We start from the raw sequence: 24,181 nt of genomic DNA on the forward strand, positions 1-24,181 counted from the left end.
GTTACATGTAGTTAATTCAAAATGTGTCACCTAGAACTATAATGAGTTTTAATTAGAGCAATTAATATAAGTCAATAATTTTTGTGCAACCAGTCGAGCAAGCTTTTAATCATTAATGTTTCGAAGAATCACAGTTTAACACCAAAACTTGCCCTTTTAATTTCGTATGATTAAACTTTGTCATTGAAAAAATGTACGAAGATAATGCATTCTACATAATTAAATTTTATAGTATTATTAAAAATCTGTTCTAACACGAATATAATCATCTGATAAGTATAACACTTAAGCTTTTATATCAGTTGAAAAATGAAATTGTTATACCGTGTACTTAGTCGCTTAAAGCGACTAAAAATAGACATTGACGAAGCAGTATTACAAAATTCTAAATTTAATTTTCATATACGTTTAAAACACGTACGAAGAAGAATTAAGATTAACAGTATTCATACGTATGGAAAGATTATTGCTAAAGTGCAGGATCAAAGATCGCAGTTTTGGAATGTTAAGTTTCTTAAGCAATCTACAATCAACCTTTTCATATTCTCCTGCAAGTCGTGCAACGCAAAATGCTACATAGATTTGTAGCAAGCTTAAATCAGATTCACTTCATCTGTTTTTGTCGGCTTCTGATGAGAAAAATTATTACTCGATACTTATGCGTATCATTATGTCTTTGTACAAACGTTTCTTTCATATTTTACAAAAGAATTGATTTTGGTAAAAAAATTTGTTTTATTACGATTACAATGATACTTTTTGGACAGACAATAAAGTATAACTGTAAAAATTTTTTTCACAATACAATAAATTATTGAAAACTTAAAAAAAAATGCTTACGTTTAATTTGTTTTTACCTAAGATCTGTTAAATTTTTACATCTGTAATTGAATGTTCAAAGCGTGGAGAGTTTCTTGAGTTTAAAATTAAGAGAGGATTCCTATAAAAACTTAATGTACAAGGTAAGGTAGATGCGGCCGTGATCGACAACTTATTTTATTATCCTGTGTGGACTAATCATTTAAAACGACAAAAACTTTAAACCGCTATTGAACGGCTGAGGGATGAATTTTACTACACCCTAAAAACGAATAAATCGCTCGATGAACGTGTCATCGTTTATCGAGTACAGCAACGTGCGCAGTTCATGGAGACAATACGATATCAGTAGAGGTGCGGTACCTTCCCTGGTGTCTCTGTCATTTCAGTCATTTATTTATGTATCTACGCTATAAAACTGCAGATGATTAACCCTTTGAAGCACATTGTCATTTCTGAGTAATACATCACAAGAGCAGAATTTTGGTAAGCAAAATTCATGAATCAATTTAATTAGTTTTTTTTATCAATATAGCTATAGAAACTGCACCTATAATTCCGATTTGTACTTAAAGTACAACTTCTCGACTGAATACAATTTTCCATTACGTCAAATTCCATTCTAAACCTTTACATTAGAATCTTGCTTTAAAGGGTTAGATTTTATATACATTATGATCAAGGAATTAGAAAAACCTTTTAAAACATATCTCATCCCGTTGCAGATTTCTATGATGGCACAATATGTTAACGTATTCACGTTTCGGTTCGCGTGATATGATGATTTTTTTGCGTCTACTATAGTTTGTGTTCGCATGTCAGTATTTGATGACTAGATTAGTGAGACTGTTCTCGTATCTCGTTGTCCAAGGTACACTTATTCCTTCATATTTTGGTTTGAAGCTTTACGTGTTTCACGCCAGCAAAATAAATCACTAGAATCGCAACTTTGGCGCTGTATAATCGAAAATTAGACGTATTGGTAATTGTCTTTTTGCGAAAGTAAAGGCAATTTTTCGACACTCTGTTTCAAGTCGTAACTGTGAAGCCAGTCAGTACTGGGTTTGGCTTTCAAACCGCAGAAGCTACAATCACAAAAGTCAGCTGCATTCTGTAAGGCTCCTCTGTGGAATGGATTTCCTTTGCTGAAGTGTTTATAACGACCAGCGTTTATACGTTCGTTTGTTGTCATGCCCAGGATCATGATCTAGAATTTTATGTATTCAATTAATATTTTTTCGAATTATATTTCATCATTATTTGTACAAAACTTATTAAAATTTAAACCTGGTAGCATTGACAAGCGAGCAAAGTTCCAACCCAAAATGAATGAAGAGCAGTGTTTGTTGTGACCCACATAATCCATGCATCACAGGTTGCAGCTGCAATCAGATAGTTATCAGCAGTGTGTCCGTCGGTAAGATTTGTCCAACACTCGAACTGCCAATACTGAATACTAGCGGTTAATACTACAATACAGAGACCCAAGAGGGACATTAAGAATCCAAGAAAGTATTTATGATTCCGAGCACCTGGAATTAAACGTTTTTACCTTATTGCGTGTGATAAGAAGAAAACAATCGCAACAACTACTTCTGAATAGAAAGCAAAAACTTACCGATACAATTGTTTACCCAAGGACAGTGGTGATCATACCGTGCCACGCAGACGTCGCATACAGAACAGTGTTTTGATCGTATGGGTTTGCGCACCAAGCAAGTATGGCAAAACAATTGAGGCTCAAAGCCGCCGTTTTCTGCTAATTCTATTATACACTGAAAAATGAAAATTGCTTTACAAAAGATGACTCTTGCATACGCGCCAATGTACGAGAAATTTCAAAGCTTACATTAAGTTTATCTTCATGAGAGGCTTTAATTACACCCGGATCTCCACGCCAAGATTGTAAAAAGCAAATCCAAAGAGGAACTGAACCACCGACTAGTAAAAGCCACAGATACCATGCCGCATGTATCCCGAGCCAAAAGACCCAAGTAACGTATATCCACATCTAAAAGTCGAAATAATCGTTTATTATTTTTGAGAAATAGAACCAAACGTCTCGGCTATATCTATCGACTTGCATTACAAAAGATAGCAAACTTAATCTTATCGCATCTAGGTGTTGATAAGATTATCAAGTGATAGGTATTACTTATTTATCTCTGGTGATTGATTACATACCTTAGTTGCTAAGTAAATCGACATTGGCAAAACGTAATAAAGTCTCTCGTCATAAATATAGTTACTTGCAGTATGAATTGCAATATAGAGAGCAACAAAGGCAACCAACTTTATCAAGTAATCTAGGCCGCTTTGAAATATCATTCCAATCGCGTAAAATATTATAAAAGGAGTGCTTATCATGCAGTACCATCGTATTCTCTGCAAGAAAAAGGTCATGAATCAATTTTTAATGTAACTTCAGCTGATAGGCATCATGAAAAGCAAATACTTTGAAACTTACCTTATCACGACACCAAACCCTTGTTCGTCCTTGTTTTTGTCTTATTTCATGACTGAATTTGTGGCCCAACCAAGCTGCTCCTATGTGAGGTCCCAGCAGCATCATGGGCGTTTCATTCTTAAAATTTGGAACATCCAAGGAAGCTCCATAATGAACCAGCGTTTTAATGGCCGTGTTATTTTTAGCAATAATTGCCCAGTGCAGCGCTGTGTTTCCATGGAGATTGTCAGTCAGACTATGCGAGGCTCCCAATGTGAGGAGCAATCGAGTAGGATCTAGACTGTGAAAATATGCGAAGCTTAAAAAAAAAATTATTGCACTTAATTTTAAGATTCTGTTATCATACTTTGAATTGATGGCTCGGTTAAACGATGAACACTTTTAGCGAGAAAAACACATAGAACGATAAAAAATAAAGAGGGGAAAAACACCATCTTGTTCATGAAATAATAAAATCAGTTTGACGAAAATTTCAGTTTTCATGAATGACTGATGCTAGCAATGCTCTGTTAGATTTACCTGTTTATTTTGTAAGCGCTCCACATCAGCGGTGTCATGGCACTCCTGTCAGGCATGTTTGGATTAACACCCTTTGCGACTAGATAGGCAACTATAGCTGTATGTCCAAATTGAGCTGCCAAGTGGATACAGGATGAGCCTTCGCAGTCCCTGAGTGTGGGGTCAGCACCAGCTCTCATTAGGATGACAACAGTAGCCAAATGCCCTTGCCTATGGTACAAGAAAAGTTTTAACCAAGTTTCCTGACTAATCACTTTGATGTCAATATGAAAAATCAAACCTTGTGGCCCAGTGCAAGGGTGTGGAAGCTAGCTCTCCACCAATGGCATCTACGGTAGCTCCTTTTGCTATCAAATACTTAACAATTTCCTTGCGGTTATTAATAGCAGCCCAGTGCAACAGAGTGACTGTTTCGGCATCAGGCTGGTTAACGTCCGCGCCTGCCTCTACCAATTCTGTGACTCTATCCAGAGCTCCATACTAGAATCCAAGTGTTAAATTACTCTGTCAAGCATTACGGAGCACTTGTGCACAAGTAACATGAGAGACTTACCTGTGTAGCTCTGACAATATCAAAATTACTACAATCCTGCGTGGTAGTCGGGGCAGGCTCCGGGTTCTGTGAACAAGGATCTGGCTGGGGTTCACCATCGCCTTCGCCCTGGCAGGCATTCTGCATCTGTAGAGCGTACATGCTGTGCCAAGGAAAATCACCGTTATCAGTCTAAGAAACGTTTTCTTCTCTCATCAACAACTAGCACAGTCAAAGTCTCTTACCTGGCAAGAGTTGCTGTTCTCGTCAGTGATTCCCCATCAACATGTCAACAAGCAGCCGCGCAAAATGAAGCTCGTGTTCTGCTGCGACAAGGCGCAGAGATGTAGGTAAATCGAGGAGAAGGCGGGGCACTGCCGGCTGAATCCACCTCTCCGCGAGCTCTCCGCATGAAGTGCAACAAAAAACAAAGCTAACCTCAATTAGACTTGGACGACTCCTCGATTTCGAAGCTGATGGCCATCGGTAACAGCCTTCACACGCGAGATAAAGCGATGGCCAATGAGTCACAGAGACAGAGAGCTACGTGGACGCGCAGCACGTCTCCATTGGACTCCGGCCATTAGGACGACGAGGCTGAGGGTGGTTTTTCGGGTCCGACAAATTGGGTTGCCGTTCGAGGGTTGCGATCCTCAAGCGTCCGTTGCACTGCACTGCGCGTTGAAAACACAGCGGGACGAGATGAGCGTAAGTACTACCAAGCGCGCGTGATCGATGAATCGCGTCTTTGGCGTGGTATACGCGCGTAGACGAGAGAGCCGAGGTATTACAGATACTCCGATCCAATCGGCTGGCAATTGACTCCACTTATTGCGCTCGTTTGAGGCGGCGTCCTCTCTTCTCTCTCTCTCTCTCTCTCTCTCTCTCTCTCTCTCTCTCTCTCTCTCTCTATTGCTCCACAACGCAGAGCGTCTTCTGCTACGCCCCCACCGCACTTGCAATAGCTATATGTACGATTTCTAATTCGTTTCGCTTATATTTTCGAAGACGCGGCACACGCGTCTGATACCCAAGTGGCAGCGCTCGATGCGGCGCTCTTTTTTCGTTATTGTCGAACTGTGCCAGATCCGAGCCTTGAACTAGTGCGCTATAGCTATTTACAGTACTGTGCACTGGAATGGAACACACACAGCTCGGCCTGAGTGTATATTGTGCTGCAAGTACTAGAACGGCAGTAGTATGGCAAGTTTCACGTGAGCGCGTGCGTATAAGATTGTCATCAGGCTACGCTACTATGTTTCGAGTCGTGTCGGCCGACATATTGGAGCGTCGGGCCAATCCGAGCGCGAGGTTTTCTTGCGACGTCTGCTTCGAGTTCGGTCTGATGAGTGACTGATACGTAGTTACAGTGGATGTTGGATCTGGAAACTGCTAGGGTATGTTACCTATAGAGCGCCGGTAAGGTAGGGTGCGATGGCTATTACCTGCTGATCCATAGCTCTTTATCTGCTGCATTATCGTGAGAAACCTGCTCTATCGGCGGGTATGGAGTATGAGATCTTTTACCCGTTTATAAAATTCGCTTCAAGCTTCTGTCGGTGGCCCCCATGTGTCGCTGCAAGTCTCAAAAGTCTCATCCTCCTCAGTAGTGACAGGCGAGTATGGTGCGGCGCGAACTTTTGAATCGTTGTCTATTTTGCAATTGTTTCATTTCCGGTAGAGGTTTTAAAAACCTTGCAGGGCTGCTGATATAAAATTTACGCTATCGAACTCTCTAACGGATCGGGTCGTTGTTCCTCTCAGACGTCCATATGTCATATAGATCGTTCACTATAATAAAACGACTGTTATGAATAATCGTTAATCGTTAAATAAATTAACGTTCGGATCGCGTCGCTCGATTTTACTTAAAAATAGCAGCTCTAATGAAAGTCGTCGAGGATTTCTGGATAAATAAATAATTTTTTGCGTTGAATTTGTAACGGTCACTGATTACACGACTCGCGTGATTCATTAATTCGAACGAGCTGCTGACGTATACACTGCATACCCGGTATTTTATGCCTTATATTCCGATTGGAAATCAGTATATTTCGCTCTTGGAAAAGCGATACGCCGGTGAAAGAGCGAAGCGATAAATGGCTCCAAATTTAAAAAGTCATCCGTTTCGCAACAGAAAGCTCCATCCCCTATCCAAAAAAGCTATGGTCTCTCGGCAAACCATAAAACTCTCATGAAATAAAGCTCACCCCTACTATACTATACACGTATAGCTGGTGGCGAAAGGTTTGTACGCGAGGCGGGCGGATCTCCCGCGCGCGAGTAGACTCGACCGGCTGCATGTCGATGAGGCCGAGCTTTCTAATCAGGATGCAGCTCTCGCTGCCTTCATGCCGCTCGTTACTTTAGCCCCCGCGTGCGCGCGATCCCCTCTGCTGCGCGCCAGGGAGGAAATGTGATGCATGAATAGTTATGGGCATATAACGGCCTGCCGAGAGAGAACGAGAAGAGAGGGAGCGTTGCTTTTTCATGCGAGTCGTTCGATTGTCGCTTTGGATATACTGCGCACTTGCGCGGGGAAAGAGGCTATCTGATTTATCATTACGTATACGTGCAGGATAATTTTTTACTAATGCGAGGGTAATAGTAGGAGAGGTCGAGTACATTTATAAGGTCATACGAAACATTTCGAAAAGAGTGCTCTCGTTTTACTCGTGCGGTTATACGGGAAAGCGCTGTAAGGTCGACGTTGCGCGTTCTTAGAAAATAAGCGATTGCGTTAGCGAGCTGATGATGATTATTGCCGAGCTCCAACCCGTCGAGTGCGATAAAGCAAGGAATATCGCAACATAACTCAACCTTGCAGCCAGCGGTCGCCAATAACGATCAGTCATGAAATAGGGATCCCGCCCGGTACCTATATATAAGAACTTTTAAAATTCCCCGCGCCCGTAAAAGCGCCGGGGCGATACCTCTCTGAAAAGCATCGCTCTCTCCCAGATAAAGCATCCTCTTCTGAGCTCCGACAAAAGGAAGAAAGCGCCTCCCATAACAACCCCATTAACGCTCAGACAGCCGAGAAACATCACGGCCAAGATAACAAACCTCGTCGCGACAACTGCACCCTCCCTCCCCCTTCTCTACCCACGCTATATTCGCTTAAGCTCTTTCTCTCTTTCTCTCTCTCTCTCTCTCTCCTCTACTGCAGCCTCGGCATATGTATATGTATATATGTATATATAAGCTGGCGCGCAGCAACGGCGCAGAAAAGTGCTAACGCGAGCTCTTCTGGCATTTTAAGCACGCGATCATTTCCCTGGCCGTTGGCGCCTTCGTCCGTCTTTTCAGTTCAAAAAGTTGGCGATTTAGTAGCAGCTTGCCGTGACGGAGATGAAGAGCCCGGGCACGTGCAGATTGCTTTTCGAGAGAGAAAGAGAGAGCTTCTCTTCTTCTCTCTTTTCATAGAGCATATAATACATTTGCTTGCGCTGCGCTGAGCTTGCTTCGTAATGATATCGCATTGTCGTCTCGTTGCGCGGTACGTAAGCGCGATTGAAAAAAGAGTGCGCGCGCGCGGCCCAAAACGAGCCCCGGAAATTTCGCGAAAATCACGTAAGCGCGCTCGCGATAATCCGTTCGATCCGCGGCATGATTGTAATTTTTATTGCCATCGTTGCAGGGATCGCGCGAAACCATTCGTCGTTAGCGTCCCGCGGTACGCGGCCGCAAACATAAGAGATTATAATGAACCGCAATGCACCTGATGCGTATGTTATATATATCCAACGGAAATGGCATTATATACTGTATACGTTATACCGAAAAGCGGAGCGACATGACGCGGCAGCCGTAACGCGCGACCGAGTCTGTATTATACTCGCTGGCGAGCAGCTTTTCTTGCTCTCTCAGCGTAACGATTGGGACGACGACGAGGCGGAGATCGAGTAGAAAGTCCATCGACTCCTGTTCTTTTTTTTTATCAGCCGTAGCGTTCGATCGCACGCGCGCCGCGGTTTCCTCGTTGCGAAAGGCCTTTTTCTCGCTCATCTGGAAAAAAACAGCGGTATTAGGTGAGAAAGACAGCTGGAGCCTTGGAAAACGGCGTCGGAATTTCGTCGCTGCTGCAGCCGCGGAGCTTCTCGATCGGTCGTTGTTGGGACACGCAGCGCGCGAATCGAATCGGTAAGCTAGAGCGAACGTTTTACGAAGTTGCGCGACTGACACTTTTGCTCGAAAATCCCCGGCGCGGCCGCGAGTTTCAAAACCCCCGCGGGCGTTACAGCCGGAGCTTTTGGCGCGATTTTTAATCAGAGAAAGAGAGAGAGAGAGAGAGAGAGAGAGAGAGAGAGAGAGAGAGAGAGAGAGAGAGAGACTACATATATACAATACCCGGGCGCGGATAATGAGAGCGAGTTGCGACAGTTGGGCAGAACGTTGCGTGCAGAGGCTGTATACCTGTGTAGATGGAGCCCGGCTGGTAGTGGGACAATATGTAACAGTGCAGTAGGAGCAGAGTAAGTGTATATAAAAGAGCACCGGCTGTTTACGTCCATGCTACTGTTGAAAATACGCGGTGGCATAGGCGGCGACGATCTCGAGAAAGAGAGAGAGAGAGAGAGAGAGAGAGAGAGAGAGAAAGTGTGCATCAGGCGTAAAACACGATATGGCTGCATCATCGGCGATCTGGATGAACGGTCTGGCGGCGCTGCTGCTGGCACTGCTGCTGCCGCTGGATGATTCGCGGGGAGCCATGGCGAGACCGGCCGGCTACGATGACTACTTGACGCTGGAAGGAGCCGGCGCTGACATGCTCACGGTGGGATCGTTACGTCGAGAGGTGAGACAGCCCGCGCCGGCACAGCAGCAGAGGATCGCCACGGAGGTCAGCGATCTGCTGTCGCTCGGAAACGAGCCCAAGAAGAGCCACGAGCAGCACCGCAAGAAACACGCCAAGAACGCTTCCGGTTGGTTTGCCTCTTTGCCGTATAATGGGCTGGGGGGTATTACGTCGCGATGAGCTGTCGGAATAATTCTAGATCGATGTTGCCGAAAGAGGAATCGTGATACATGAGTTGAACGATCCGCAGGTAAATCGGACGAGGGCGGCTTCTACAAGAGTTACGGCAGCGACGCCGACGGCGAGAAGGGCTACCTGAAGAAGACCTACAGCAAAGGCGACCACGGCTACAAGAGCCTCGACACGTTCCACAAGAAGCTCGGCGACAGATACGGCTTCGAGGAGCACGAGGCATTCGGCAAGGAGTCCGACAAGGACGAGGGAAAGCACCACGGAAAATCGGCCTCGCAGAAGCGCAAGCACAGCGACGATCACGAGGGTGCCGGTAAGTTTGGCTAGCTTTCTCTCTCTCTCCCTCTATTTCTCTCTCTCTCTCTCTCTCTCTCTCTCTCTCTCTCTCTCTCTCTCTCTCTCTCTCTCTACCTTTATGCGTCGTATGGGCGTCGGTTCACGTCGCGGTGACGATTTTTCAGCGGGTGTATCGATTGCTCGCGACTGATTGCGGATGTACTACGAGTGCTCTAGGGGTTATACACTAGTTAATAAAAAAGTGCTCGCGTTTTATTACATAATATGTTTCTACTCTCCTTTGTAACGAATCCAATTTTCATCGCGGCTTTTTCATTCTTAAGACAGCTGTGTGGAAACTTTTATTACATTCAGAATTTACCATACTAGCTAAATCCAACGCGCGCTTCGCGTGCTCAAAATCTAAGCTACAGTCAGACCGGATATTTGTTTCTCAACCCAGTGAAATCGCTTTATTATAACTCTCTATTTATAAACTCTCTATCTTTGACGATTCATCCGTATATACATACATCGTTTTGTTTATTATTCTAATATACTAAAGCATTATTATTCATTGCAATTTTTGCTATGAACGCCAAAATAATTTGATTCAATTTGTTCATCATTCAAATTTAAATTAATATCCAACCAATTAAATTAATCAATTAAATGCTGCAAAGCATCCAGTCGTCAATTTTTCAGAGAGTTAATCGAACGTGTAATGAAAAAATCAGACGGAACGGATTTTTTAAAGCTCACTTCGTGGCAAAGTATCGATTGAATTACTATCAAAAAACGACTATACAATATGCATATACTCGCGATGTATATAGCTTGGCTGAAATCGAGCAGAGCTTGAATAAATAATGAATCGCTGGAAATGAGTTATTTAATATTCACGCTATCGTCTCTAAATTCGACTTGACGGGTAAAAACCAAGTCCAGATGTTCTTCGAAGAGTCGTCTTTTATTCCATTTCCATCGAATCACATGAGACATGATGTGCGAATCAACGAATATTTTTTTAGGAACCGACGACGTGTCGCACTACGCGGACGAGGGTGACTCCTCGACGTACAGCGAAGGCGATGGCTCTGGCGAAAACTACGGCGACGGCGAGTCATCCTCTTACAACGACGGTGGCAGCGAGGGCTACAGCGAGTCCTACTCGTCCGGTGACGGCGACAGCTATGGCTCCGGCGAGTCTTACTCTTCGGACGGCGGGTCTTCCGGCGAAGGCGGCGACTACTACTGATTCTGCCAAACACTCGAGGCTGTAATTGCTCTTCAGTGCGTTCCTACATACACATATACATTCATGTATATTTACCATACCGTTTAAGTGCGAAATGTTCCTCTTATCGTTACGTTTATGTGAATAAAGCGTTGTATTAATTTTTGTACAGTACATACGTGCACGCGTTAGTCATTATTTCTCTCAGCCATTGAATCTTTTCCTCTCCCGAATATTCACTGCTACTGTACCCATACACAATCCGAATATTGACCGAAATAAAGTGAATTTGAATTCTGAGAATTCCTCTAGCACTAACGAGTGCAGGAATGCACCACTTCGTGGCGTATGCTTTCTGTTGTTGACGTTGTACTCGAATAATGTATATTGGTTTTTGAAAACAAAGAATTTTCGAATATCCGGGGATGAAAAAAAAGTGAAAAATAGTGTATTGTTTATTAAGGGCGTAAAGTGGGCTTTTTCAGACCGAGTGTAAAAAAAAATTCAATCATGGACTTCCTGACAAAAACAATCGTAGCGTCCACATCTATCGCCGCTAGAAAAAACTCACCCCCGCGCACATAACGATTTCCCCCCCTGTATAAGTATGTAGCGTAAATCACCAGACACACGCGCGCATACACAGAAACAGTTTTCGCGCGATTCTATCAGTCCCTCCTTCCTCCCCTGCCTCTATTATCTCCCGAATCCGCAATATCGACTGGTATGTAATGCCAACATATTAGGCCGATCGCAAAGACCCTGCAGAGCGCAAATTGCTACCAGCGGCGCATATAAGCACGGCCCATTACACTCGTGCAAGCACGCGATTACGGCGGCAAAATTTGTCGGAATCGTCGTCGACGTCGTTGGTTAAAAAAAAAACGTATTTCAGTCACGCGAGATGCGAGGCATTAATCTCGACGATTTACACAAGCGCAGGCCTTATCTCTCTTTCTCCTTTTCTTTTTCTTCCTTTTTTCTCATTGCGACATACATATATAGCTCGAGCTTATACTATAATGCCGATTCGAGCCGCATTATCGCAACGGTCCTTGTCCTCGTTATAGGTCTATACACATCTCGTCGGATGAATTTCACGGCTCTGTAATTTCAGATTTTTCTTTAACTTGTGTACACGTAAATATTATATTCGTTCATTAATCGAGTATACCTTTGCCATTAAAAAAAAACTCCATATCAGATGCCCATTAGATTTCGACCGCTTGTGTGCTTGTGGCGTTTACATACACTGCGCATCGTATAATATAGTACTTTATTGATCAAACTAGCTTTCAACCCGTGCGCGCGTGTAAGCTGGACAACTAAATAAATATAATAAAATAAATACACAGAGAATACTCTACTGTGCGCGGGATTATTCTCCGATTTTCCTCTTCCCGTCGTCGTTTCAATATACGGTCTGGTGGAATAGGGGGCAGCTGTTGCCTCAGCCGACGCTACTGAAACACTCGAAAACGGATGTACGCGCGATTTTTTCTTATTCGTAACGCTGAACTTTGGAAAACCCAACGGCGAAATTTCGCTTGGTCTCGCGTGTAATATTCGTTCTCTTTATAAAAACGCTCTGCACATTAGCACGTTATATAATATTCGCGAATAAAATCGCTCCGTATAATGTACGTCCGGTCGAAAGTCATTAAAGCCCATCACCTCTATGACGCTGCGCCGCGTATTATATATACGTGCAGGTCGTCGGATGATAAAATAATAATTCACCCCCTTATCCCCGGAAACGGAATCCCCTGCAACTTTGCCCCGGATCAGCGATATGGACACGCGCTTTTAAGCGCACATCCGCGCGCGCGCGAATCAACAAAGTGATAAATAAATGTTCATTCGCCGTGAGCTTTTACGAATAAATGAATAATGCATGCGGGCTGCGCGAGGGCGCGCGCGTACGCGGAATTTCAATAGGCGCGCGGGAAAGTAGCGTGCGTATTTATTATACACGCGATGAGTGCAGGCTGTGCACTTGAAAAATAGCTTTGCGAACTTCGCGGTTGTGTATATGTATATAGCTCGGCTATGATGGCGGGCGGTAGCCCCCGTTTGTTACAATCATTTATAACGGCCAAAGTTTCGCGCGGCGGCGACGGCCAAATAAAATGGACGACAGCATTCAGACCGTTAATTGCGCGTGATAATTACGCTTAATCGTCGTCAGTTCGGACAACTAAGTACTGCGCGCCGCTGCAGCGCTGGCTCTCGCTTATTATCTCGACGTTTATAGTTTTTAATTTTAATAATGTATGTAGCTCCGCGGCTTTTTGCCCGTTGCCGTTGCGTTGTGCGCTTTAATTCGTAATTTAACCATCGAGGCCAAAAAGCCATTAGAATTTCGATTGCGTTAATATTTGAGCATCGTTTTCTCGAAAGTTATCAACAATGTTCGACGCTTGTGCATTTATCTCGATCTGAACTATTGTCCGCGGACACTGTTCTGCGGCCGATTTCGCTGGCTCGCAATGGATTTTTGATGTAATCTATATATAAGTTACCTATACCATACATATTCAGCCCAACATATTGATTTTCAAAAGTATGCACGAGCCGCCGCGATGTACGTATAATAGCAGAGAATTATCGCGTTACATCCGATCGGGTGGGTCGCGGGGTCAAAAAGTCGTATGGAATCGGCTCAATCGGGATCGCCCGGCAATTAAAAAACTTTCCGCGCGAAACTCTCCCGCGCTGGCGCGGCACACGGCGTACTTTAAATTACAAAAGGAAATTTGAATATACAGATAGAGATCGCGTTGGTCGTTTTATACACGTTATAATTATACGTTCATAGAACGAATACCGGCAGGCGAACGATGGATCGATCGCGCAATTATACGATTCGCGAAAGCGAATTAATAATTAAAACGTCGATACATGTATATATATACTATATATATATATACCGTAGACTGCTCACGGCGGCCAAGAGTTTGCGCGCAGCGTCAAAGAGACGAGCACGAAGAAAAATGCCAAGTCGTCGTCGTCGTCGTAGTCCGTGGGACGGTATATTTGGCAATGAGACGGACTTTAAATTGGCTGCAGCCTCTCCTGTATTTGCACTGCATAATCGCGGGGAAGATTGGTTATATAATACCCGACGGGGCGAATCGAGTCGAATGGAAAGAACAACAACGGCGCCGGCGCCTATATATTATATTCTGATGAGAAATCGTTCGCCAAATTGAAAATTTTCAACCACTCGCGCAACTGAGGGAATTCAATATTTGACACGATTATTATTTAAGTAAAAATCGATGCATATGAGGATCCTTTTAGACTATATTTGTACTAACGGTTTTTGGGAGAAACTCTTTCCCAAATTGATAAGTACTTATGTTTTTTCGCTAATGCAATAAGATCATAAGTTCGTTCGAGGTGATAATACGAATTGAGATCTATCGGATATGGCAAAATGAATTTGGAGGTAATCGGATCTGAGTATTTTAAGCGTATTAGTATACGCCTGCCGCTTAATTAATTGACGATTATCAACATGAAATATGAAATTACCGTCGACTAAATGTATCTTTTCCTTTCTCGAGGAGGTTTAGTCACCCGGAAACTCTACTCTATTTTCGATATTCAACTGTCATTATGTTATTAAGGTCAAGTTATCGTGAACCATCGCCTCGTTCCTGACCATCTTCAAAAACTAGAACACAGCTCCGTTGCTAAACTTCTTCATTCCAAATGATATCACGCGCGTTTTTATTTTTCGCAGAACTTGTCGTGCACTCCTTCAAAGTGAAAATCAAATACCGCGCGTATAATGAAATCGAGCGCACTGGATCTTGCTGGTGTATATAAGAGATAAAAACAGCCGCGCCAATAGGAAATCAAATCATTCAAGAATGTCGGCATTCCTTCGGCAAACGCAATCGACTTTTTGCATCTTTATCCGGCGATGGAAGCAATCTCCATTGCCAAGAGTCCAAAGGATTAGCAGAACCCAGCTGCAGCAGCGCATTCATGAGAATCGCGCAGTCGCGCGCCTCGTAAAGGCAGATTCAATTAGACGCACAGCGGAGAGCAGTCGATCTGACGGCTTCGAATTTGCGAACGGCAAGATTGCTTTCTAAGCAGATGATCCAAAGGGAAGCTCTCCCCTTTATGCGCCTCTCTTTCTCGGCCGCAACTCGCAAGCATCATCGGGCGAAAAAGAGAATACAGACACCCGCGCCTGATTAGAGATAGACGAAATAGTGAGGATGTCTATACGGAACTATAAATACAGTCGGAGCAAAGTGCATAACGCAGTTAGGCGCGTCATAGTATAGCGAGCGTAACGAAGCTACGTGACCAGCCTCTCGATTCTCGTTCGGAAATTCCATTATGCAGCGCGAGCTCGGCCGAGCCGTTAAAAATCCCGAAACAAAGACGCCTTGCACGGCTGTTCTACGCGTATACAGCATAACGCGAGCAGAGTATAGGGCAATCGAAATTTCACCTCGGCTATATTTCACGTCTCGGCGGGGTGGGTATACCTGCAGCTATAGCCTCTGATTTCATTCGTTTTCATTTCGCGCTCGTCGGCCCGTCCTCGATATATTTTACCCCCTTTTTCGCCGCGGCGCACAAGCGAGGATCGACGACGCGCCGCCGAGCTGAGTGCGTTTAGCTGTCGGCGGCAGGCACACAGCGGCGAATATTGATTTTAATTAGCGGCGGCCGAGTGCGATCGAGTATACGCGGCGCTATATATATATATATATATATATATATATATATATATATATATATATATATATATATAGCTCTATATGCGGCGGTGCTGCAGCGGTGAAAAACTCCGATGCAACGGCCAATCGATAAATTGTCTAATTTAATCCCTTTAGCCGTATCATAAATCCATATAGGCCGTGTATACGTGTATCTGTATGTATACGCTTGCGCGCGTCGAAAAACAATTTATCGACTTTTATGAACGTCGTTTCTCCGCGGACCTATATGGATGCGCCGCTACATATTTGTCCTCGACGCTGTATGTATAGACGCGGACGTGTATCTGTATACAGTTTGTCTTTTTTTCGGAATCGCGACGCGAGCTATTCATTAAGAAGGCTGTGTACGGCAGCGGCACTTGGCAGTCGTGAAAAATGCAACACTCGTAAATCCTTGTCTAGCGTGTGCACCTCCCGACGATGGAAAGCCGCACGTCTGTGTGTGTGGCGGGGGGTGCAATGTGCAGGCAGAGAGAGAGAGAGAGAGAGAGAGAGAGAGAGAGAGAGAGAGAGAGAGAGAGAGAGAGAGAGAGAGAGAGAGAGAGAGAGAGAGAGAGAGTAGCTATACCCGCCGCGCGGGAACAAAACAAAAAGGCCGCGCATGTCGTGCTCGAATTCGCTTTGTTTAGGTCTCGCGCGGCGTCGATGGCCCTCTGTATAACGCGGCGTTCTCGTCTTGTTAGTCCTGCCTCGTCATCCGCGAAACTTCTCATCCCCCATTTCTTTCCCGCGAGCTTTTTCACCCCATCGGAACAATGACGTCGTCTGTGCCTGGCTTTTTGTTCCGAATTCCGCGAGTGGGCCACTCCATCCTCCCTATATCGCCGATATGCGGCGCGCGGCTTATTACGAGTACGCGCGAGCACGCGGAGCGCATTGTTGCGCCGCTATAGTTCGCTGCCGCCGGAGAGACGTCCTCGCGCGCCGATGCGCAGAGTGTACGCTCGAGAGGGAGGCGCTTCGGAAAAAGAACGGTAGGTAGCTGGTTATCTAAGCGCCGCGGCCGGCTGATCTCGAATCAGTTACGTGACAGCGAGTGTGTCTATGCGATATTCGGTCGGTCGCGCTTCGGTTCTTCGACTTTCTCCGATGACAAAAAGATGCGGGAGAATCGATCGCCCGCGCTGTTCCGGTCCGCGTTCTTCCGATCCGCGTGAGAGCGCCGCGCATATAAATAGTCAGGATGCCGGCGAGTGCGACTGGAGTACGTCTCAGCTCATGCCGGACTGAGGATGGCCAAGCACCACGCCTTGAGGTGCAGCCTGCCGTTGCTGCTGCTGCTGCTCTGCCTGCTCGCTGGCAGCCTCGCGAGGGAGCATGGACTAGCCCGGCGAAGACTGCCGAGGAGCGGCGAGGGCGGGGCCGACCTACTACCCGCGGCCTCCCACCACCACAAGGGCCACCACTCGGAGGAGCACGGCGGCAAGGAGCACCACCACCAGCACCACGAGGAGCACGGCGAGAAGGGCGACAAGGGCCACAAGAGCCACCACCACCACGACAAGGGCGAGCACGGCGAGCACGACAAGGAGCACCACGAGGGCCACCACGAGGAGCACGGCGGCCACCACAAGAAGCACCACGACGAGGAGGGCGAGCACGGCGAGCACCACGAGGAGGAGAAGGGCCACAAGGGCGGCAAGTTCGGCGAGAAGAAGGGCCACAAGAAGGGCCACAAGACCAGCGGCTACCACCACAAGGTCCACAAGGACGAGTACCACAAGGAGCACAAGTTCTACGACGACTACCACAAGGGCGGCCACCACGAGAAGCACGGCCACCACCACGGCCACCACGGCCACAAGGAGGGCCACCACAAGAAGGGCGGACACCATCACAAGGGCCACCACGAGGACCACAAGGGCAAGAAGGGCCACACGTCCAAGGGCCACCACGACGAGGACCACAAGGGCCACCACGGGAAGCACGGACACGAGGAGCACCACGACCACCACGAGAAGCACGAGAAGAAGGGCGGGCACCATCACGGCAAGAAGCACCACTACAAGAAGGGCTGAGCCCCGAGCTCACCTGTACGCTGCGGTACGCGGCGGACTCGATGTGCCAGCGCATCCCGATATGCACGACTCTCGACTTGTATACACCCTACTGTTATTGATTGATCGAAATCGAAAACTTCGCTCGTATACTGTATTTAATTGTTGCGCTCATTATTATTTTAATAAAACAATTTATAAATTTACACGCTGAGCTCTTGATCTCCTGTACTCCTCTCCTGCTCGCTTCGATCGACAAGTTGCCATCAGACAGTCAGTTAGACTGAATTTCAAATCGAATCTCGAGTTAAGCTCGAAGCATAAATCATTTATTGAGATATTGGCAATGCAACGCGCCAATCATTGCAAAAACACAAATAGAATGATCACTTACAAGTTAAATTGAGAAATCGCTTAAAATTAGATTAGCATATATTTCAGTGTATTTGAATAAACCTGCAGTATTGATAAAATCCAATAACTCATATGAGACGATACGAAGAACAGAGTTATTTGAAGTTGATGAATAGATTGTGATCATATTTTCATGACAGCATTTTAACTTCATTGCCGACAAAGTAATGCGATATTGCAACACAGTTAATGCGTTTAAACTTCTTGCATCGCTGGAAAATGCGGTAACGATATCGTCGCACAAGTACCGATGATAACGACGAAAGGGATGCGCCCCCCCTACTGCTCGCTTATATAGTCCCGAAAACGAAGCGGAAGGTCGAGACGAAAAATCCATGGAAGTAAAATTGGGCAAGAGTACGCAAGGATCGCCGTCTCTATAGAAAGAGCTCATCAGTTTGAAAATTCACGATCAAACACGCAAAGGCGCGCATTGTGTAGAAACGATTTGGCGTTGGGCAAAAAATAGTGAAATCGTGAGAAACGCGGGGGAGTTTGAGCAAGATCGCCGATTTCAAGTTGAGTTGCATAAGCAATCGGACAGCAAAGCGCGAGCATAGAGCCGTGCTAACTTGGCGTGGCGGCGGCAGCTCTGTACAGCGATTTTAAGCAGGTTAAGGAGACACGGCTTTCGTAACGGGCTGCTGCTGCTACTGCCGCTGCTAGACGGCCCGTGTATATACTATAGACGGTCTCTCGATACGGCTATGCCCAGCCAACTGGCTGCTGTAAAGCCGCGAGCAAAAGAAAGACGAACGGCTTCCCTAATATTACAGCGGACAGCTCTCGGAACGCCAGACTCACGGCAGATAGTGAGACATATATAATCGGGCGCATATCGATCTGGCCTGTGCACAAGCCGATTGACCGTCGAGCAGTGAGTTACAGCAGCAGCAGCAGCATCAGCAGCGACGCGGAGCTGAGACAGCTTGGCTCGTCGGGACGAACAGCCGTATTAGTTGCTACGTATAGAAGGGCCGATACTCAAGTGGAGCGATGAGGTCGGGCACGCTGGCGTGCTTGCTCGCGGTGGCGCTTTGCCTAGCCATAAGCCGGGTGGACAGCCGGGGCATAGCGGTGGAGCGGCTCGGCGAGCTGCTGGACCTAGAGCCCGCGGCCTCGCACCACCACAAGGGCCACCATCACGAGGAGGGCCACGGCGGCGAGTCCCACGAGGATCACCACTCGGAGCACGGCGACAAGGGCCACAAGGGCTACAAGAACCACCACGAGCACCACAAGGGCGAGAAGGGCCACCACGACAAGGAGGGCCACCACCACCACTACGACGAGGACGGCGGCCACAAGAAGCACCACCACCACGACGACGGCTACCACCACGAGCACCACAAGGGCGAGAAGGGCGAGAAGGGCCACAAGTTCCACGAGAAGGGCCACTTCGGCAAGGGCCACAGCACCAAGGGCCACCACGAGGTGCACAAGCTAGACGAGTTCAAGAAGGACAAGGAGTTCTACGACGAGCACCACGACCACGGCCACCACGAGGACCACGGTGGCCACCACCACGAGCACCACCACAAGAAGGGCGGACACCACAAGAAGGGCCACCACCACAAGGGCCACCACGAGGGCCACCACGGCAAGAAGGGCCACCACGAGAAGGGACACCACCATCACGATCACAAGGGCCACAAGAAGGAGGGCGGCGGCCACGACCACCACCACCACCACCACAGCTACGGCAAGAAGGGCGGACACGAGGACCACAAGCACTGGCACCACAAGAAGGGACACTGATCTCCCTCCTCGCGATTCGTCTGCCAAAAGCATTCGACTACGTTCCTGCCGCGACATCCACACTTTTATATCATTATTGTTGATCAACGCTCCTCAGATCCTCCGATCTGTTGTTTCTCTTTCCGCCCCTCAAGCTCCGAACCCCTTACCCTACCCTACACCCCCGTGTCGTTATGATTAATTTAAGGCTATGCGATCGCTGCGACGGATGCATTTTGTAAGGATGTAATGTGTATTTTATGTGTATTATTAAAGTAACTTTTTATTAACGAAATCGCCGACCTCGTTATTCAGCCCCTGCTCCCTTAAAACGCCAACGCTGTTAGCCCGGCGACCGGCGGAATTCCTGCAGCGAAGATTGACGACGACCAACACATACGCGCTGCCGGCCATATCCTCCCTCTAAAAGATGTATATACTGTGTATACACCGCGCAGCGAGAACAAGCGCCCTGAAAAAGATGCTTTATTGCGGAAGCGTTCGCGGCAAGAAGGTATAATGCCATTGTCGCCAAGCGCAGCTTTGTTCCTCGCGAAAAACAATGAGGCGAGCAGCGGCGCGAAAGCGTTTCGTCGCCAGATGTATAAGTATATCTCCGACCATTGATTTGGCTGGCAGTTCATTTATAGCCTTTGAACGCTGATGAAGTTTCGCCGCGAAATTGCGGTCTGATATGGAAAGGATTCAAAAAATCTTTGCTTGCTTAATTGTACTTTACTCATAATTAGCGTATAATATACCTACAATTCTCGATGTTTCTCGACGCGGAAAAAATGAACACGCGAGCGTTGTTTATTCTGCGTGTACAGAAGGAGGAGCAAAAGTCGCGCAGTAAATAAAGAGGGCAAAAGGAAGCCCGCATAGGCCGAGGGGAGAATGGAACTGTGAGGGAGGGAGAGAGACAGAGATAGAAGTTGGCCGCCTCGTTGAAATGTAAACCTCGAGTTCGCTTCTCTCGCGTCCAGATGTCTCGCAGGTGCAGCGGACAGTACTAACCGGCGAAAGAATTGGATTTTGTCGCGCCTTACGGTTCGTGCCAGCACAGCCCGACACGGCGCCCGCTGCACTGGCCATTTCGCTACGCCGCTGCTGTAACGTCACTATTGCACTGTTCATTCTTCTCGGCTCTGGATTTTTTCGCTTTCTTTCTTTCACGACGACGACGACGATAGCAGCGGGTCTCTTTTTTTGCTCTCCTGTCTCCGGCGCCTTTCTTTTTCCTTTTTCTATTATGCGCACGCTCGCCCGCTTCAAACTTGCGCGCGTTCGGACAAACACGGCTTCATTTCTCGGACGGACTTTTCTGTATAAGTGCTGAGACGCTACTAAGTTTTCGGCCGTCCCGTGTAGCTCCTGGTACGTACGGATTCGATTTGCGAGGAGTATCTTGGCGCGGCGTATGAGAGAGGCTGTAAAAAGTTTTTAATCAAAGCTTAACGAGCCACCAAGACAACGCTGCGGGGATCACTGCTTTTTTCAAATAAACGCTTGCTCGAGAAATTTCGCCAAGAAAGAAGTGACCCCGAGAAAGTCGTTTGCGTTTTTTTTCTTCTCTATATAATAATAATAAAAAAGGAGATAAAATTTTCGTGGTATCGGACTCGGTTAAATTCCGCGCGCGGTTTTATTCGGCAAACTTTTAGGCCGCTCATAAAAGCGCGCGGGTATCTGCTTCTGAGCGGTATTACGAGAACAACAATTCAAAATTACGCCCAGCCTGGGCGCAGCCAACGAAACAAGATTAAGTTTGACTAGAAGCACTCTCGGGCGGGCCCTCCACGAGCAGCGATAAAACCGTCCCGGAGAAATGGAGCTTTTTTTGCAGCTGCACAGACGCGCGAAGCTTCGGATTTTTATTTACATACAGAGGCCGAGCCAACTTTTTTAATATACCCATTAGCCCAGTGCAGCGAAACTAGAATGCCAAGACCTCGAATTAACATGCGGCGACGAGAGGGCGCTCGCCGCGCTGCAGCAATATCAATTAATTAGTTTGTCGTAGTTTATATCTAAGTTTCAATTAGCCGGCAAAACTCGACGGCGGGGAAGAATTAAACGCTCCAAAAAGTATTCGCGAGATCCGCAGCTAGATTTTATAATTAACACTGCGACAGCCGAGTAATAGAGAGAGAGAGAGGGAGAGAGAGAGAGAGAGAGAGAGAGAGAGAGAGAGAGAGAGAGAAGAGACAAAAGAACGCATAGACGAAGTAATTTTAATTATATATGAGGGGTCGCTTCCCCGAGCTTTTATTTTCTCCGCGAGCCGGTGTTTCTAGCCGAAAGATAAAGCTATTTTCATGGACGCGCGCTATCTCAATGCGTGGCACTCATCGGAGAGATGGACGGAGATGAGGAGAGTGGGAGAGAGAGAGAGAGAGAGAGAGAGAGAGAGAGAGAGAGAGAGAGAGAGAGAGAGAAGCGAGTTTGCAGTACGTTCCGCAAACATGCCTTGCAATTGCGAGAGCAGAGATTGAAGTAAACTGCCGGGAGATGCTCCGAACTTTAATTACTCTGTCCTCGAGCTTGCGCAGCTTTCTCCTCCCCCTCTCTCTCTCACTCGGAGCAAATAACGTCAGACTCTTCTCGACGACTCGCGAGCTGTGGCATCAGAGCCTTTCCTGTCTGGCGATGTCTCTTGAGCTTCACGCACACGAAAAATGGGATGAAGGCATACACGGTCTACGTGCCTATTATTGTGCGGGTATTTTCATCAGAGCTGTGGCTTGCTACTTTCGCTCCGTCGCTTCGTCGGCGGCGAGTAGTTCTTGTAGTGGTTCAGCCGATCGACGAATACGCGAAACTCGGTGTGCGGCTCCTCGACGCAAGTGAAGATGAACCGGCCGTCGTTGAAGTAGCGACGGTACGGGATCGAGTAGATGCACTTCCAGCCGAAGCTTTCGGCTATGTTTGCCGTGTATCTGTGGATTCGGAGACGCACAAGGCTTGTTTAATTTCATCGCGATATCGCGTACACGACGACACAACTAGTCGACCAACCTGCTGCTGCAGTCGATCCTGAAGAGCCTGTAGGCCATGTCCCTCGCCAGGATCCAGCTCTCCTCGACGAGCTTCCTGGCTATGCCCCTGCCCTGGTGCTCCGGATGCACCGCGAGATAGGCGCACTCGAAGACGCTGTCGATGCAGTAGACGTTCCACAGGTCGGCTTGCCTCGAGCAGAAAATCGAGAACTCGATGAGGTCTCTGGCCTCCCGACGCTCACAGCAAGTCTCGGCCAGCTTGGCGTTCTTCTCGTTGTCGAACGGCCGGCTGTCGACGTTCACGGCCGCGCCGACGATGCAATCGCCATTGACCAGGTCCTCCGCGATGAGGCTCATACCCTCGCGGATGCTCTTGTCCATCAGGTGGACGAGCGTCGGATTCGGCTGGCCTGAGAGATTTCCGCCGATGTTGACGATCGAGGGCTCGCTCCGGAAATACGTGTCCGCCATGAAACGCATGAGCCGCGAGTAGTCCTGCGGATAGGCCACGCGCAGTTTGTACTGCGGACGCTGCCGATGAGCCGTTGAATAAATTAACGAACGAAGCAAACGAGGCCGAATATATGCTGATAAATTATTTCGTTCGTTTGCACACGCTTACCGGCTTCGAGCGACAGGTTATGCTCCGGATGAGGTTACAATTAGCTGAGCGGCTCCGAACGAGCTTTCGCAGGGCCGGAATCATTTTGAAGCTTTCCAAGTGCAGGACTTTAATTGGAGATTGGAAATTAAAATATCATTATACCGCTGCTGCATCGGCAGATCGTAATGTATCACTCGGAGGTAATTTTGATCCTCGGCTTTGTATTATGTTGAGCCTTTTAATATCCCCTCGCTGTTTACGCACTTCAGACTTATCGGATGAAATGCGAGGAATGACGCATATAAACTCGTTATTGATATTGATATTTTTTGAATATGCACGCAACAAAAGCTCGTGCGCGTTACGTTTTTTACTACACGAGAATGCTCTTTCAATCTCGTTAAAACTCGCGCATATACGAAATCATACCATAATAATAATAACATAAATAAACATGAAATCTCTTTCTTTTACGCATCGGAGATATTTCGGCGCAGGTGCGAAAACGCGCGCGGCAATACATCATAAGATCTCTATATGACGCCGAGAGGGAAAGCCGACAGCGACGACATTATTAATGTCCATTAATCAAGCGCGCAGCGCGACGTGTAAACAGCGAGCGGTTCTTCCGAGCGCGCAGAAGTGTCATTAACGCGCGCAAAACTAGATCGCCATCAAACTCCAATCTCTCGCCGCGGAATATGTGTGTACAGGGTATATACCCGCCGATGCATTGGTTTCGGCTGCTGCTGCAGGTGATTGATGGCCGCTTCGAGCTTCTTTTATAATTAGATTCGAATTATAATCGTTCCGGGAATTAGGCGATTCGCGTCGTGTATTGA

General features: G+C 46.9%; 5 protein-coding genes across 6 annotated transcripts; 3 read left to right on the plus strand and 2 right to left on the minus strand.

The window, feature by feature from the left end:
- Nucleotides 1–715: 715 nt before the first annotated feature.
- On the minus strand, nucleotides 716–5,687 carry LOC100114324 (palmitoyltransferase Hip14). 2 transcript variants are annotated; one of them, XM_031931191.2, is made up of 10 exons: nucleotides 4,583–5,687; nucleotides 4,359–4,500; nucleotides 4,086–4,285; nucleotides 3,806–4,015; nucleotides 3,287–3,566; nucleotides 3,004–3,204; nucleotides 2,669–2,830; nucleotides 2,438–2,594; nucleotides 2,107–2,351; nucleotides 716–2,026 (listed from the first exon to the last, which is right to left on the minus strand). In XM_031931191.2, exons 2-10 carry the CDS (start codon nucleotides 4,497–4,499, stop codon nucleotides 1,790–1,792), a joined length of 1,833 nt encoding a protein of 610 aa, XP_031787051.1. In that variant the 5' UTR covers nucleotide 4,500; nucleotides 4,583–5,687; the 3' UTR covers nucleotides 716–1,789. The 2 variants fall into 2 exon arrangements, with proteins under 2 accessions (XP_031787051.1, XP_031787044.1); XM_031931184.2 differs by having other exon boundaries at nucleotides 3,287–3,584.
- A 117-nt stretch (nucleotides 5,688–5,804) lies between these two features.
- On the plus strand, nucleotides 5,805–11,411 carry LOC100114352 (hornerin-like). Its single transcript, XM_001599346.4, has 3 exons — nucleotides 5,805–9,262; nucleotides 9,386–9,640; nucleotides 10,635–11,411. The coding sequence occupies exons 1-3, from the start codon at nucleotides 8,962–8,964 to the stop codon at nucleotides 10,859–10,861; spliced, it is 783 nt and encodes a 260-aa protein (XP_001599396.1). The 5' UTR covers nucleotides 5,805–8,961; the 3' UTR covers nucleotides 10,862–11,411.
- A 4,683-nt stretch (nucleotides 11,412–16,094) lies between these two features.
- On the plus strand, nucleotides 16,095–17,625 carry LOC100114425 (histidine-rich glycoprotein). The gene has a single exon (XM_001599402.3). It carries the CDS (start codon nucleotides 16,821–16,823, stop codon nucleotides 17,604–17,606), a length of 786 nt encoding a protein of 261 aa, XP_001599452.1. The 5' UTR covers nucleotides 16,095–16,820; the 3' UTR covers nucleotides 17,607–17,625.
- Nucleotides 17,626–18,970: 1,345 nt separating this feature from the next.
- On the plus strand, nucleotides 18,971–19,833 carry LOC100114466 (histidine-rich glycoprotein). The gene has a single exon (XM_001599424.3). The coding sequence runs from the start codon at nucleotides 18,996–18,998 to the stop codon at nucleotides 19,755–19,757; it is 762 nt and encodes a 253-aa protein (XP_001599474.1). The 5' UTR covers nucleotides 18,971–18,995; the 3' UTR covers nucleotides 19,758–19,833.
- Nucleotides 19,834–20,872: 1,039 nt separating this feature from the next.
- Nucleotides 20,873–23,607, minus strand: LOC103316019. Its single transcript, XM_008207507.4, has 4 exons — nucleotides 23,358–23,607; nucleotides 22,755–23,266; nucleotides 22,445–22,675; nucleotides 20,873–21,166 (listed from the first exon to the last, which is right to left on the minus strand). Exons 1-3 carry the CDS (start codon nucleotides 23,439–23,441, stop codon nucleotides 22,468–22,470), a joined length of 804 nt encoding a protein of 267 aa, XP_008205729.1. The 5' UTR covers nucleotides 23,442–23,607; the 3' UTR covers nucleotides 20,873–21,166; nucleotides 22,445–22,467.
- Between the last annotated feature and the right edge of the window lie 574 nt (nucleotides 23,608–24,181).

Source organism: Nasonia vitripennis, chromosome 1 (genome assembly GCF_009193385.2).
Source record: "Nasonia vitripennis strain AsymCx chromosome 1, Nvit_psr_1.1, whole genome shotgun sequence".
NCBI classification, from domain to species: Eukaryota; Metazoa; Arthropoda; class Insecta; order Hymenoptera; family Pteromalidae; genus Nasonia; species Nasonia vitripennis.

Bases quoted from the DNA above. Each gene is read 5' to 3' on its own strand.
- LOC100114324 (XM_031931184.2), bottom strand. From the start codon at position 4,499: ATGTACGCTCTACAGATGCAGAATGCCTGCCAGGGCGAAGGCGATGGT. The intron at 4,286-4,358 runs GTAAGTCTCTCA...CTTGGATTCTAG, and splicing joins ATATTGTCAGAGCTACACAG to TATGGAGCTCTGGATAGAGT. The intron at 2,595-2,668 runs GTAAGCTTTGAA...TTCATTTTTCAG, and splicing joins CTCATGAAGATAAACTTAAT to TGTATAATAGAATTAGCAGA.
- LOC100114352 (XM_001599346.4), top strand. From the start codon at position 8,962: ATGGCTGCATCATCGGCGATCTGGATGAACGGTCTGGCGGCGCTGCTG. The intron at 9,263-9,385 runs GTTGGTTTGCCT...AACGATCCGCAG, and splicing joins ACACGCCAAGAACGCTTCCG to GTAAATCGGACGAGGGCGGC. The intron at 9,641-10,634 runs GTAAGTTTGGCT...ATATTTTTTTAG, and splicing joins CGACGATCACGAGGGTGCCG to GAACCGACGACGTGTCGCAC.
- LOC100114425 (XM_001599402.3), top strand. From the start codon at position 16,821: ATGGCCAAGCACCACGCCTTGAGGTGCAGCCTGCCGTTGCTGCTGCTG.
- LOC100114466 (XM_001599424.3), top strand. From the start codon at position 18,996: ATGAGGTCGGGCACGCTGGCGTGCTTGCTCGCGGTGGCGCTTTGCCTA.
- LOC103316019 (XM_008207507.4), bottom strand. From the start codon at position 23,441: ATGATTCCGGCCCTGCGAAAGCTCGTTCGGAGCCGCTCAGCTAATTGT. The intron at 23,267-23,357 runs GTAAGCGTGTGC...GCTCATCGGCAG, and splicing joins TAACCTGTCGCTCGAAGCCG to CGTCCGCAGTACAAACTGCG. The intron at 22,676-22,754 runs GTTGGTCGACTA...CCGAATCCACAG, and splicing joins AGGATCGACTGCAGCAGCAG to ATACACGGCAAACATAGCCG.